Below are 14,246 nucleotides of genomic sequence, written 5' to 3'. Positions count from 1 at the left end.
CTCACAATAACTTATGGACTACAAATCTGAGTCTTGTTATCTGTATAGTGACACTACAACGCGGTTTCCTAGTCTAGTCTTCCTCAGTGTTTTGATCTTTGCCTGGTTTCCCTTTCTCCTTGTCTGCCGCCTGTCTACCGACCTCTCGCCTGTGACTGATTACGATACTGGACTGCCTTCATACATCTGTTTGCACCAGTGTTGACCATTGCCTCCCTGAGTTTGAATAAACCTGCACGTGGATCCTAAACCTCAGTTGTCTGTCACTCCCCGTGTTACACCTAACCTGCCTAGTTAACCTAATTAACCTAGTTACACAGTTTAAATGTCACTAAGCTGTATAGCTGTAAAGACAAAATAAGTTAAGAAATTATTATAAAAGTTATAAGAAATGAGTTATTAAAACTATTACGTTTAGAAATGTGTTGAGAATCTGCTCTCTGTTAAACAGAAATTGGGGAAAAAAATAAACAGGGGGGTTAATAATTCTGACTTCAAGTGTGTGTTTAGCTATCTCTTGATTAATGTGTTATTATTTTAATCAACAAAGTGGAGCTGAAACATTCAACAGGTCCTTTCTTTGAATGCACATCTGCAGCTACATAAGGTCAGTAGTCTCTTACAGTATACCGTTTCTCACACAGGATATCACTAGTCTCTCTCAGACATCACTAGTTGCTCACAGGACATCACTAGATTCTCACAGGATATCACTAGTCTCTCATAGGGCATTACTAGTCTCTCACAGACATCACTAGTCTCCTACAGGATAACACTGGCTGTTTCTCAATATGTGTTCTTAATCGATCTTGCATCCTTGTCAACAACTGCCATCATCAACATCATCATCAGCCACCAAAGTTAAGTTCCAAAACTCAAGACCACAGGAACGGAGGACCCATGACAGAACCCTGATGTGTTCCTGAAATCGAGGATGCATTGATGCAGAGTTAAGCACAGTTTTCGCTCTAGAAGTCCCAGAAGTCATTGCGACTGAATAAAAAAGATGAAAAAAGCACAGCATTTATCTATTTATGGTTAAAGTTCAGAGATCTAACTATTTATCTCCGGAGCTTCCAGTAAATGAGATGCTACACTGTAAAAAATAAATCCGTAAAATTTACGGTAAAATACTGGCAGCTGTGGTTGCCAGGATTTTACTGTTAAAAATACGGTACAAACCATAAAAGTAATTCCTCATTTTTACAGTAAACTACCGTATTTCATGAATTTATAGATGTAATAGGTCTGTATTTTGAATTATCAACATTTACACATCTTTTGTTACACAGTTAGACATGTTATCACAGCCTAATGCAGGTTGTGATGAGAAAGTAACATAATGAACCAATCCTCATCACAATCAAATTTTCCACAAGCAGAGAAGTGAATCAGTGTCTAGAAGTTGTTCAGTGTCATTCACACAGCTACTAAACACCGGTATGGTAACATGCATAAAATTAAAGTCATGAAATAAACATTGTTTATCAACATTAGATGTACCATAAATCTCTAATGTACATCACTGATAGGGAAACAACAAAAAAATCCATAATAATGTCAACAAAAAGCACGATGTGCCATGCAGGGAATTCTGGGAAAGTCAATTTAGGTTATTCGCCGTATATTCTAAGGAAACATACTGTTAACCAGGTTATGGATTTTTACCGTAGCATTTTTACAGTTTTTTTACCGTGTAAAAGTAAACATTAACATGAAAACTTAAGAAAGGCATAAACACATTAAGGATGCTTATTTGTTGAAATTATTAAAATCTGCTTTAATTGTATAGTGTAACATATATTTGTAAGGCCTTTGTGCATGTTGTATATTGAAAAGGAAAAAAAAAAAACAAATCTAGAGATACAACCAAGCACATGCAGCCAGAACACAAACAAGCGTCTCTCGGTATTTCACCCCAAAAATACAAAATAAGGAAAACTACCAGGCATCTCCATTCACACACACTGTAAAAATGGCTGTGATTTCAATGGTAAAATTAAAAAAAAAAGCTACAGTATAAATCCGTAACCTGGTTAACAGTATGTTTCCTTAACATATACGGCGAATAACCGTAAATTGACTTTCCCAGAATTCCCTGTATGGCACATCACTTTTTATGCTTTTTGTTGACATTAATATGGATCGTTTTAGTTGTTTCCCCATCAGTGATGTACATTAGAGATTTATGTTACATCTAATGTTGATAAACAATGTTTATTTTATGACTTCAATTTTATGCGTGTTACCATACTGGTGTTTAGTAGCTGTGTGAATGACACTGAGCACCTTCTGATACACTTTTCTGCTTGTGAGAAAAGTTGTTTGTGGTGAGCATTAGTTCATTATGTAACTGTCTCATCACCACCTGCGTATGGCTGTGCTAACGTGTCTGTCTGTGTGACAAAAGATGTGTAGATGTTGGTAATTCAAGATACAGACATATTTCATCTATAAACTGACGAAATACGGTAGTTTACTGTAAAAATGAGAAATTACTTTTACGGTTTGTAAATGGTAAAATACTGGCAACCACAGCTGCTGTTTTCTTACCATAAATTTTACGGATTTATTTTTTACAGTGCACACACCCTGCCTCTTTGAGCATTTTAAATTATCGAGGAGCGATACACAGTCAGCACGGTGATGGGCTGACAAGATGGTGGTGGCTGGCTCCGCCCACCTGTAGTTTATTTGTGCCCTTCAGAAATCTACAGGTGGCGTCTCAGACCCTACATCCATATTTTATATAGTCTATGGTTTTATCATTAAAGTAACATGCTCCTCAACAAAGGTAAGTGACTTTGGATTCTTTCTGGTGATGAAGTTTGGTCACTGCAAAGCTTTTAAATTTTCTTAAACATCATGGCACTGCATATGGAGATCTTTACCCTGTTCAGCACTGTGCTGGAGATCAAATCCAGCAGAATTTCTGAACCAATTGTAATGAGATTCTCAGCGTTATCCTCTCATGCATTTGTCTATGAGGGATGACCAGACTATTGGGGGGAATTTGAACGAGTTAGTAGTGACACTGACCAACTTCTCTTGCTCTGTACTTCATCTGAAACACCTGCTGAGGGGTTCAGTAAATTTGTTAACCTTCTTTCAAAGTCAGTTTATGTTTGATGTAATTTCAACTAAAACAACAAACCAGGGTAGTAGCCACTCCCTCTTTTAAAACAGCATGATTGCATCCGAAATCGCATACTTCCATACTACATAGTACGTTATCAGTATGCGCGTCGAGAAGTGTCAGAATACATTCATTCATTCATTTTCTTTTTGGCTTAGTCCCTTTATTAATTCGCGGTCGCCACAGCGGAATGAACTGGCAACTTATCCAGCACATGTTTTACGCAGCAGATGCCCTTCCAGCCGCAACCCATCTCTGGGAAACATCCATACACACTCACACACACTCATACACTACGGACAATTTAGCCTTCCCAATTCACCTGTACCGCATGTCTTTGGACTGTGGGGGAAACCGGAGCACCCAGAGGAAACGCAGGGAGAACAAGCAAACTCTGTCAGAATTCATAGAATTCAAAAACATATGCGAGAAGTACCTGGATGACTTACTACTTCCGGCGAGATTCTGAAGTGTGCATCTGATGCACGCTACGCTATCCCATGATGCTCCGTGAGAGAATTCATGAATGGGAGTAAAGCGAAGCAACCGACGCGGGTAGGTCACATGATCATGACAAAATGGCGAATGTAGTACGTCCAAGTTCCATTCATACTACTCACATTCATACCGATTTCGATTTTAAAAGATAAAGTTTGATGACCTGCATGAACCTGTCTGACTGTCAGTGAATGGAAAATGAAAACATGCCTTACCTCAAAACTCTGTGCATCATAAGAAAAAGAAAACACAATGTACAGTCGGAAGTGTTGCTACTTTGAACGAGTTCGATTTACTATACACTAAACGGCAACTCCGTTTCATAAAAGACGAAGTTAAGATGCCGTTCTTTTATTCCACATGGATGCTATGAGGATAAACAACAGTAGTCGTGAGTATAGAGAGGATGAATGAATGACAGCTTCTAAAAGTAAGTGAGATGTCCCCTTTTTTGCACAGTAGACCTACCTTGTGTTTTATTTGCTAATGTAAGCTATTTTTAAAAAAATATAAATGTATTAAACTATACATTATTTATATGATTTCAATAAATAATATTACTTTATTAATGGACAATGCACATGCAGATATTGATGTTTCACAATGTTTTTACACTACAGTACATTATTTAAATCTAATAAGCTTAGCTTGTAATGTTCACATTGCTCTACTTACATTAAATCTAAATCCCAAATATCAGAAATAACAACAGATTGTTCAGATTTAATTATTGTTATTTATTAATGCATTTACTTTACAGATTTCATTCATTCATTTTCCTTCTGCTTAGTCCCTGGTTGGTGCCTTGTGAACCGCCACTTACTTGACAGATTTATGTACCGTATTTTCCGCACTATAAGGCGCACCGGATTATAAGACGCAGTCTCAATTACGGGGTCTATTTCTGTACTTAACCCATACATAAGGCGCACCGTATTATAAGGCGCACGCTAAAATACACTGTCTGCAAAAAAAAAAAAAGGTAATGAAGCAAAACAGTTTAGTTGAACTTTATTGTACTATTTAACAATACACTCACATTATTTTTTTAATCAGTCTTCTCCCACAAATCCATCAAAGTCTTCATGTTCTGTGTCTGAATTGAGCAGCTGGGCAGTTTCGTCATCAAACACGCCGGGTTCTCTCTCATCATTGTCCGAGTCAGTCTCATTGCCGGGTGGCTGTTCAGCAATGATGCCGGCTTTTGCGAAAGCTCGGACAACAGTTAAAGCAGACAACTTAGCCCAGGCATCCACAATCGATTCACATATGGTGGCGTAACTCGCCCGGCGCTGCCTACCAGTCTTAGTAAAAGTGTGTTCGCCGTCTGTCATCCATTGCTCCCACGCAGCTCGCAACTTCACTTTAAACGCCCTGTTTTGATTGGTTTATTGCTGCTGCGTACGGAGTGTACGTTTTACGTCTCTGTGTCGGCGGGAAATGCTCCGACAGCCAATCAAGCGGAGCGCTTTCCGAAATCACACAACAACATTTTTACAGATTTTTGAACTCTGTGCACACATAAAGCGCACCGGATTATTAGGCGCACGGCCGTTTTATAACAAAATTTAAGGCTTTTAGGTGCGCCTTATAGTGCGGAAAATACGGTATTTTTAATTTTAGGTGGTTTGTGTAATGTGTTTTATGTTTGGTAAAATTATTTCTAATTGCATCTTTAGTGATTTTTCAACTAATTACACTGTCTTGTCCAGATAGGTGGATTTAGAGGTTTTTGCAAAAAAAGCAGAAGAGGATTTAGCTGGTTTTGACGCAAAAGAAAATTTACCTTGTTAAAAACCAAAGAATTGTCTAAAGTGACATTTTTGAAAAAAAAATTATTTACCAGCTGCTAACCTTTTCCTTATCTATAAAATTAAATTGCTGAACCTAATCGGAGGAGGCTGATAGAAACGCTGATTTACAAGAAAAGAGGTCTGATGGGTTTAGAGGGTTTTGCATTTGAACTCTTCATTTGTTTTTAGCGAACCCTCAGTTTGAACGCTCTTTTGATTTGAATAAAGGCATTAGCAATAGCGTCTTGAGGGGGCGGGACATATCAAATACTAGTGAGCATTTCGTTGGTCATAAGATCTGATAAGAAATTGAAGTATGTGTTGACGACAAAAAAAATGTTGATTCATTTTGTCAGAAATGACAAACCTAAAGATTTGAATGTTTATTTGATATAAAAGTGAATTTTATCACTGTATTGGAGCAGACTGATTATAGATTATCCTAACATATTGATTCAAAGCTAAAAATATGATAATTTTGATTTCACTGGGACTTTAATACCATCATCTGGGAGGTTTCTGTAAGTTTTTCAAATATCTCATTAAAGTTTTTATACTGTCCCAGCAGGCACACAACAACATAAGTCGTTAATATTAGGTCATGATGTCAGGTGACCAAAATTCAATGTCTAGCCAGCGTCTAAGGACAACCTTAGTTTCACATCCATTAACGACTTCAAATTATGTTGATATTAGATTGATTTTAGGTTGTTTTGGAATGACCAAAATCCGATGTCTGATAGATGTCATAGTGTTACACATCATCAAGGTGTAACATGAGTAGATGCTGATATTTGATTGATTTTAGGTTGCTTTTAGATTGGAAGTTGGATTGGTTTTAGATTGGTTTTGACGTCAACTCGAATTTCATTTCCAAACAAAATCCAATGTCCCCACAATGTTGGGGTACAACATCTATATGATATCATGTTGACTTCCTGTGCCTGCAGGGGTGTCTCATGAAAAATGCTTTAAAATCTGACTTCTGCTAGGGAGCAGTGACTTCAAAATGTAATAAATTGTAGGTCGTCCTTAGTCAGGGAGATCAATAACAAACATACTATGTCCACGTTAAGACTTTTAAAATACAGGCTTCTATCAGCACGCAAATGCTTTTATTTTGTATTGTTGCTAGTAAATGTCCAATATAAGTTACAATAATGTGACTAAACAATGCTTGAGCGGGATGTGAGCGATGTTAATCTGTTGCGCTCTAAATGTTGACAGCTAAAGCTCTGTTTGACTAACATGTCAAAGTTTCACCCAAACAGAGGAAATGCCACACAGAAACTACTGACACCAGGATCAGGCCGCTTTAGCATGAATGATTTAGCATTTCTCATGGGACAGAGAGCGAGAGCGAAAGTTTGTAGCTGTCATGGTCGGCCTTTCTCACTGTTCGCTGCGAGTATAGAAGTTCTAAAGTTTTCTTTCTCTCTATTCAGGAGGTCCCTTGGTGCATGGGCTTTTTCCCCACTGTTAGTATTACAAAATCCCCATTCAGTATAACCCTTGTCACCTGTCAACTAAGCCAGGCTGGTTTTCTAGGTCTTTATCCCCTACACACACTGAGAGAGAAAATAAAATGAGCAGCTAAGCTTATACCCAGCCCCCATTTGATGCACACACACACACACACACACACACACAAATCACACTAAAACCGCATGTCTCAGAGCTGCTACTCTAGCAGATTAAAATTCATTGCCCTGTTCTATTTAAGAAACGTTTACATTGCGTTGGTTATTGTTGGTCATTCATTAGGTGGTTTGGGAAGTTCACATGGGTCCCCCAGGCTGGTCAGGTCCCAATCCTCATAACCAACCATTTTAACCATCTACGCACAAACATACAATTTTAGGCGATCGTCCTGACAAAAAAAATGCCTTGCGTTTTTTTCATCAACGGTTCAAGAAGTTCAAAGATTTCAAGTTTATATCTATAATTTTCAGATGATTGGGTGATTGTATTAAAATGAATGTTTTTATGCCATGATGACCATGATGCATACACTTAAAAATAGGTAACACTTTATTTTGATGGTCCACTTGAGTATTAGACTGCTTAATATCTGTTGATATGCTCCTTCAACAGACATTTAACTGACTATAAGGAACTTTGCATGTCAACTCACCCTAACCCCAACCTAACAGTCTACTTATAATCTAATGAGAATTAGTTGACATGCATATGTAATGTAACTTAAATTCAACTAATGGACCATCAAAATAAAGTGTGACAAAAAATATACTGTAATGCATTTTGAATGGCTAAAGAAACTTCTAAAGGTGTTGAAATAATAAAATAATTGTTCTAGCAAACTTGCTTCAATCATATACATTGTAAAAAAAATCAATCAATCTGTGTTGGCACAACATGAAGGAATTAAGTTTACTTATTAATTTTTATAAATTAAAGTGGATTGAAAATAAAACAATTAATTTGTCCCAAAAAACTCTTTGTTTTTGTGTTTAAACTGTATTAAGCTCATTTAAAATAGATGGTTTGAGCACACAGCAAACAAAATTTTTTGAGTGTATGTTAGACACACTAGAGCACACACACATACATGTAGTTGTTATACAAGAACTATTAGGCTATTTCTTTCAGTAGCATCCTAACGGTTAAAACACAATGACTAAAATACAAAAGCAAAGCAAAGAACCACCCTGAAGCAGACTTAAGAGACTTAATCTCTACCCTCTTCCTGAATACAAATCACACAAACAGTTGTGGGTATATGGGAAGAATAAAAACATAAAAAACTAATAATAACTGTTATACTTCATTATACAATATTAAATGTTTTTTATTTAATTGTTGCTTTAGGATCATATAAAAAATATACACATTTTAAAGCCTTTATATTGCACCCATTGAAATACTTATCAAACCCTGGAGTGTTAATTGAGGTTATTACAAGACTTTTTGACTTTTATTACTTAAAAGGTTATATTTTAATCAATGTTAGTGAAGTTGCTATATAAGGTTCCTCACTAGATTAATTAAGAATTAAAACTGAAAAAACGTGCACAAGTCACTCAAAAATGCAAAACATATAAATAAATAACTATGAATAAAAAAATGCACAGTTATTCACACAATTTAAAATTACATCCTATTTCGTTTTATCAGTAATTGCTACAATCTGTGGAATCAAATATTTTAGTAAATCATTTGGGTATATGAAACAGATGCTAATCAAGATCCCATGAGGATGCAGAGAAAACCTTTTGTAACATTTTTCAGTGGTGACACAAGTTAAGTTTATTATCTTGCAAACTGGCTTCTAATTAGCACCAAGTTTAAATTCTGCATGATCATATACTACATGGCATAAAAAGAAAACTCCACTTTAAAAACAAACAAAACAAAAAAGGCTCATTTTACAGCTCCCCAAGAATTAAACAGTTGAGTTTAACCATTTTTAATCCTTTCAGATGATCTTTTAGCTTAGCATAAAGCATTGAATCGGATTGAACCATTACCATCTCGTTCAAAAGTTTCGAAACAAAGTTTTAATAATCTCTCTTATTTAAAGCTTGACTCTTCTGTAGTTACATCTTGTATTAAGACTGACAGAAAATGAAAAGTTGCTAATTGCATTTCATTTGATCTGAAGCTTAGTTTAAAGGGACAGTTCACCAAAAAATGGAAATTCTTTTCTAATTTACTCCCCCTTCAATGTTTAAAGAGTGTTGCAGCACTGTCTCCTCACAGCAAGAAGTTCGCTGGTTTGAGTCCCGGCTGGGCCAGTTGGCATTTCTTTGTAGAGTTTGCATGTTCTCGCTGCGTTCACATGGGTTTCCTCCGGGTGCTCCGGTTTACCACACAGTCCAAAGACATGCGCTATAGGTGAAATGAATAAACTAAATTGCCCATAGTGTATTTGTGGGAATGTAAGAGTGTATGGGTGTTTCCTAGTACTGGGTTGCAGCTGGAAGGGCGTCCGCTAAGTAAAACATATGCTGGATAAGTTTGCGGTTCATTCCGCTATGGTGACCCCTGATAAATAAAGGGACTAAGCCAAAGGAAAATTAATGAATGAACTGATATCAATGGTTACATGTTTTCAACATTATTGAAAAAAAACAAAAAACAAAGGCTTGAAACTAATGCAAGTAATTTGTAACAAAATTTAATTTTTTGGCTGAAATGTCCCTTATTTTTCCATTTTAAAGTTTATTGATGCAAAATTCTTAGTTGATAATACCTACTGTGTGGTTCTGCATACTTACAGTTGAAGTCAGAATTTACATTTACGCTTACATTTTTTTTCTTTTTAAAGGGCACATAGGTTACCCCTTTTTTCATATTTAATATAAGCCTTTTGTGTCCCCAGAATGTGTCTGTAAAGTTTCAGCTCAAAACACCCATCAGATTATTTATTATAGCTGTTTGAAGTGTCTATATTATAGCTGGAAAAAAAGTTGTTGCAGTTTTTTTGTACTGGGCCTTTAAGGCTAGTCCTCCCCGCCAACCGTTCCCACGTGCCTGTCAGCAATCGCTGCCCTCGGCTGCCTCAGGAAGCAGATCTCACGTAACGTTTGTGAGAAATACTACAGTAAGAACTTTAACAAACAGTATTTGATGCATTTTTTTGTGGAGTTGCAACAATGAGTCACACACAATGTCATTACAAAGTTCACACACACACAGCGAGGACACACACACACACACATAGCGCAGACAGACACACACACACACACACACACACACACACACACACACACACACACACACACATAGAGCAGACATACACACACATAGCGCAGACACACACAGAGAGAGAGAGACAGCGCGTTAAGCTTTGCACTCGTGTTGCACGCATATGTGACATGATACTGGTAATCTCCGCTGCTGTATGGATATCTCTTATATTAATGTACAAAACAAACCTGATTTAACGTCCACAAACCGCGATTGAAGCATCTTCTTTTATAATTGTTCTGACACGCGGCTGTGCTGATTAAGTGCATCTGAAGTGAATCGCTGTAATTCATTACACACATGCTCTGTTTTAAAACATTTTAAACTTGTAAAACTCACTCTTGATCACGTTTGATGATGATTGATGATCCTAGCGAACTGAACACACTTTTATTCCCGGTTGCTTTGTGCTCGTCCTGTCTTGTTGATATGATCATACACGTGACTACCGGACATGTTAATGCGCGCAGCTGTCAATCAATATTGGTGGGCGGGGGGACCGCACTCCTGCGTAAAGTTGCGGTCGATCTGAAAACCGCTTCAATTGGTCCACCATTTTTATGTTGTTAAATTTGAAAAAAAAAAGGACTGGGCGTGTTTATTTCACCCCAATATGACAGTTTATACACTATACTTACACACATTTCTGTCCAAACAGCTTGTAAAGTAGATTTTTCACCATAGGTGCCCTTTAAATATTTCCCAAATTATGTTTAACAGAGCAAGGAAATTTTCACAATATGTCTGATAATATTTGTTCTTCTGGAAAAAGTCTTGTCTGTTTTATTTCGGTATGAATAAAAGCAGTTAAATTTTTCCTGAACCATTTTAAGGTCAAAATTATTAGCCCCTTTAAGCACATTTTTTTTTCCGATAGTCAGAACAAACCATCATTATACACTAACTTACTAAGAAACCTGTAACTATTATTCATAATAGGAAAAACAAAAAATTAGATTTCCAGCATTCTTCAGAATATCTTCTCTTGTGCTCCACTGAACAAAAAAAATCTAACTGGTTTTCAACAAGTCAAGGGTGAGTAAATGACGACAGAATTTGGTAACGCTTTATTTTGATGGTCCATTTGAGTATTAGTAGACTGCCTGCTTAATATCTGTTGATACTGCTCCTTCAACAGACATTTAACTGACTATAATAAACCTTGCAAGTACATGTCAACTTACACTAACCATAACCCTAACAGTCTACTTATAATCTAATGAGAATTAGTTGGAATGTAGATGTAATGTAACTTAAATTCAACAAACGAACCATCAAAATAAAGTGTGACCCAGAATTTTCATTTTTGCGTGAACTATCCCTTTAAATGAAAAATCTAAATCTATCACGCAGTGAATATTCAAAAGGTCAAACAGCTATTTACCTGGTGTCAAAGGCGGCCATGAAGATTGGGTACTGCACATTTCCGTGGCGGTCAAGAGGAAGTCTGTCCAACAGCTGCTCAAACTGAGGCTCGGAAATCTCCAGGCCAAACCTGTGGAGAAGGTCAGGTCAGAAGGTCAGTGATGTCACCACAGGCCGAGAGTCCACTCATAAGGCCCGACCATTCCAGCGCTCATTGACCCTATGCCAGTCGAGAGGTCAGAAGGTCAACCGGCCTCTCCACCCGGTCATCACACAGAGCCGGACTCACACTGACCAGTCAATCAAAGGATTAGACTTACACACATACACGCAAATATTCACTCGCACAAACTACAACCTTCACTCGCTCCAGAAAACACAGATAAAGACAAATGAACTTATCAAAGATTACGAATAAAAATGCGAGATTGGCTTGCAGGTCTTGCATGGCGGCTACAATAGTACATACTCAAATAAAGAGGATTATGCTGAGGTAAATGTGTTAGGGGAGTTTTAAATATAATGATACAAGTAAATTAGGTAATCACTTCATTTAGACGCTGATAAGGCAGAGTTGTTTTTGAGGGGGAAAAAAGTCACAGTTTCATAATGATGTAATATGACAAACAAAAAATACGTATGAACAAGTATTTTATTCTGTACACTTGTTAGTCAGCGATTCTAAACCAGAAAGGTCCCAAAGTTTTAAGAAGGCCAAAAACTGGATTAAAATGATTTAAGATGAATCAAGCTTTGACATAAGCTTGTTAAACAAAAAAGAGATGTAAGATGTTGTATTTCTATTTTTGATTTCTCTGATTTTATTGATTAAACACGACACCCATGTTACTTCCATTTACAAGATATTTATAAATGTGTAAATTCTTAAATCATTTGAGATTTTTTTGAGTGTGAAAAGAAGTTTTTGAATAATTTTGACAAAAATTATGAAATGAGTATGCATTTATGTAGTTATAGTGAGGTCTAAATTATTATATATGGACTGAAATTGGACTGAAACAAAACAATAACAACTGAAAAAAATAGAAAATATTATATAAATAAATTTTGTATTAAAATGTATAATACTGAAAATCATCGTTACTGGTGTTGTTGATTTTATTTGACAATAATGATGATTTTATTTATTAAATATCACTCGCAGTTTTGAAAATGAGTGTTTTTGCCATTACAATAGTGGAATCAGATATTCATTCATTCATTTTCTTTTCAGCTTAGTCCCTTTATTAATCAGGGGTCACTATAGCAGAATGAACCGCCAACTTATCCAGCATATGTTTTACGCAGCGGATGTCCTTCCAGCCGCAACCCATCATTGGAAAACACCCATACATTCTCATTCACACACATACACTATTGATGATTTAGCTCAACCAATTCACCTGTACCACATCTTTGGGCTGTGGGGAAAATCGGAGCACCCGGAGGAAACCCACGCTAATGCAGGGAGAACATGCAAACTCCACACAAAAATGCCAACTGGCCCAGCCGAGGCTCAAACCAGTGACCTTCATGCTGTGAGGTGATAGCACTACCCACTGTGCCACGCGAAACTAGATACAGTATATATTGAATTTAATATACATTTAGCTATATCCAATGTAATATATTTTATTTGGTTCGAAAATTCTATTGGTTAAAAAATGTCTAAGACTAAAGCACCCCATTTCATTAAAATATTGTGCATATGTTGTATAGATTATGTAAATCAGTCTGAAAGCTGAAATTTTGAGGGGAGTAAGAAAAATATGAAAAGGAATTAACATATAATAAAAAGTAAAAATACAGTTATTTATTTTCTGAAATGTAATAATACAAGTGAAAATAGAAAGAGAGTACCTGGTAATAAAATAAAATAAAATAAAATAAAATAAAATAAAATAAAATAAAATAAAATAAAATAAAATAAAATAAAATAAAATAAAATAAAATAAAATAAAATAAAATAATTATTATTAATAAAAAAAGTTCAATTAAATTTAATTAAACTAATTAAATTATATAAAATAAAATAAAATAAAATAAAATAAAATAAAATAAAATAAAATAAAATAAAATAAAATAAAATAAAACTAAATTAAATTAAATTAAATTAAATTAAATTAAATTAAATAGATTTTAGATTATTTCTTTTTTATTTGTTTTCTGAAATGGTCTGTAATAATATAAGCAAACAGAAAGTGAGTACCTGGTCTCCACAGCAGCTCGGAATTCTTCTTTACTAATGGCCCCTTTATTAAGTCTGTCAATGTTCCTATCCAAACGCACAGAAACAAACAAACAATCAGACAATATATTTGTAAATGAAATGACATTATTTTACTTAAGTATATATACAATTTGCTAAACACCTAAGAAGTATGTAAGTAAGAGAATTAGCTTTTCAGACTCAAGAGAGATGCTTCTAGCTGGAGGTCTTAGAGTTGAAGGGTTCTGAAATGTTTCTGTGATGAGATTCTTAGTAACCATGCAAAGTTTTAATTAAAGAGTCCAAAACAGCATGTCAACCTTTGACCCAAAAGGTAGTAAAACATCTTGTGGTTTAAAACATGCCACAAAGATACCTGTTCTCAATTTAAAAGGTGTCAATGGGATCTTTTCCACAAAAAGAAAAGGGGAAAAAAGGAATTGTACTCACTGAAAGGTCTTTAGGAGGGAGAGAAACTCTGACTGAAACAGGCGAATTAATTTGGCCTCAATGGCACTCAAAGAAGAAACACAGC

General features: G+C 35.8%; 1 protein-coding gene across 1 annotated transcript in view; it reads right to left on the bottom strand.

Moving 5' to 3' along the window:
• Positions 1–14,246, bottom strand: part of si:ch211-197n1.2 (EF-hand calcium-binding domain-containing protein 6) — a 74,455-nt gene that overhangs the window by 34,415 nt on the left and 25,794 nt on the right. The window contains exons 10-12 of the mRNA XM_056460870.1: positions 14,162–14,246; positions 13,712–13,777; positions 11,522–11,632 (exon numbers count right to left, since the gene is read on the bottom strand). The exon at positions 14,162–14,246 is cut by the window's right edge and continues 23 nt beyond it. Of these exons, the coding sequence (XP_056316845.1) occupies positions 11,522–11,632; positions 13,712–13,777; positions 14,162–14,246 (262 nt within the window). The remainder of the gene's footprint in view (positions 1–11,521; positions 11,633–13,711; positions 13,778–14,161) is intronic.

This window comes from Danio aesculapii, chromosome 1 (genome assembly GCF_903798145.1).
Source record: "Danio aesculapii chromosome 1, fDanAes4.1, whole genome shotgun sequence".
Classification (NCBI taxonomy): Eukaryota; Metazoa; Chordata; class Actinopteri; order Cypriniformes; family Danionidae; genus Danio; species Danio aesculapii.
Note: the sequence above shows the minus strand (reverse complement) of the source record. Positions and strands in the feature narration are given on the sequence as shown.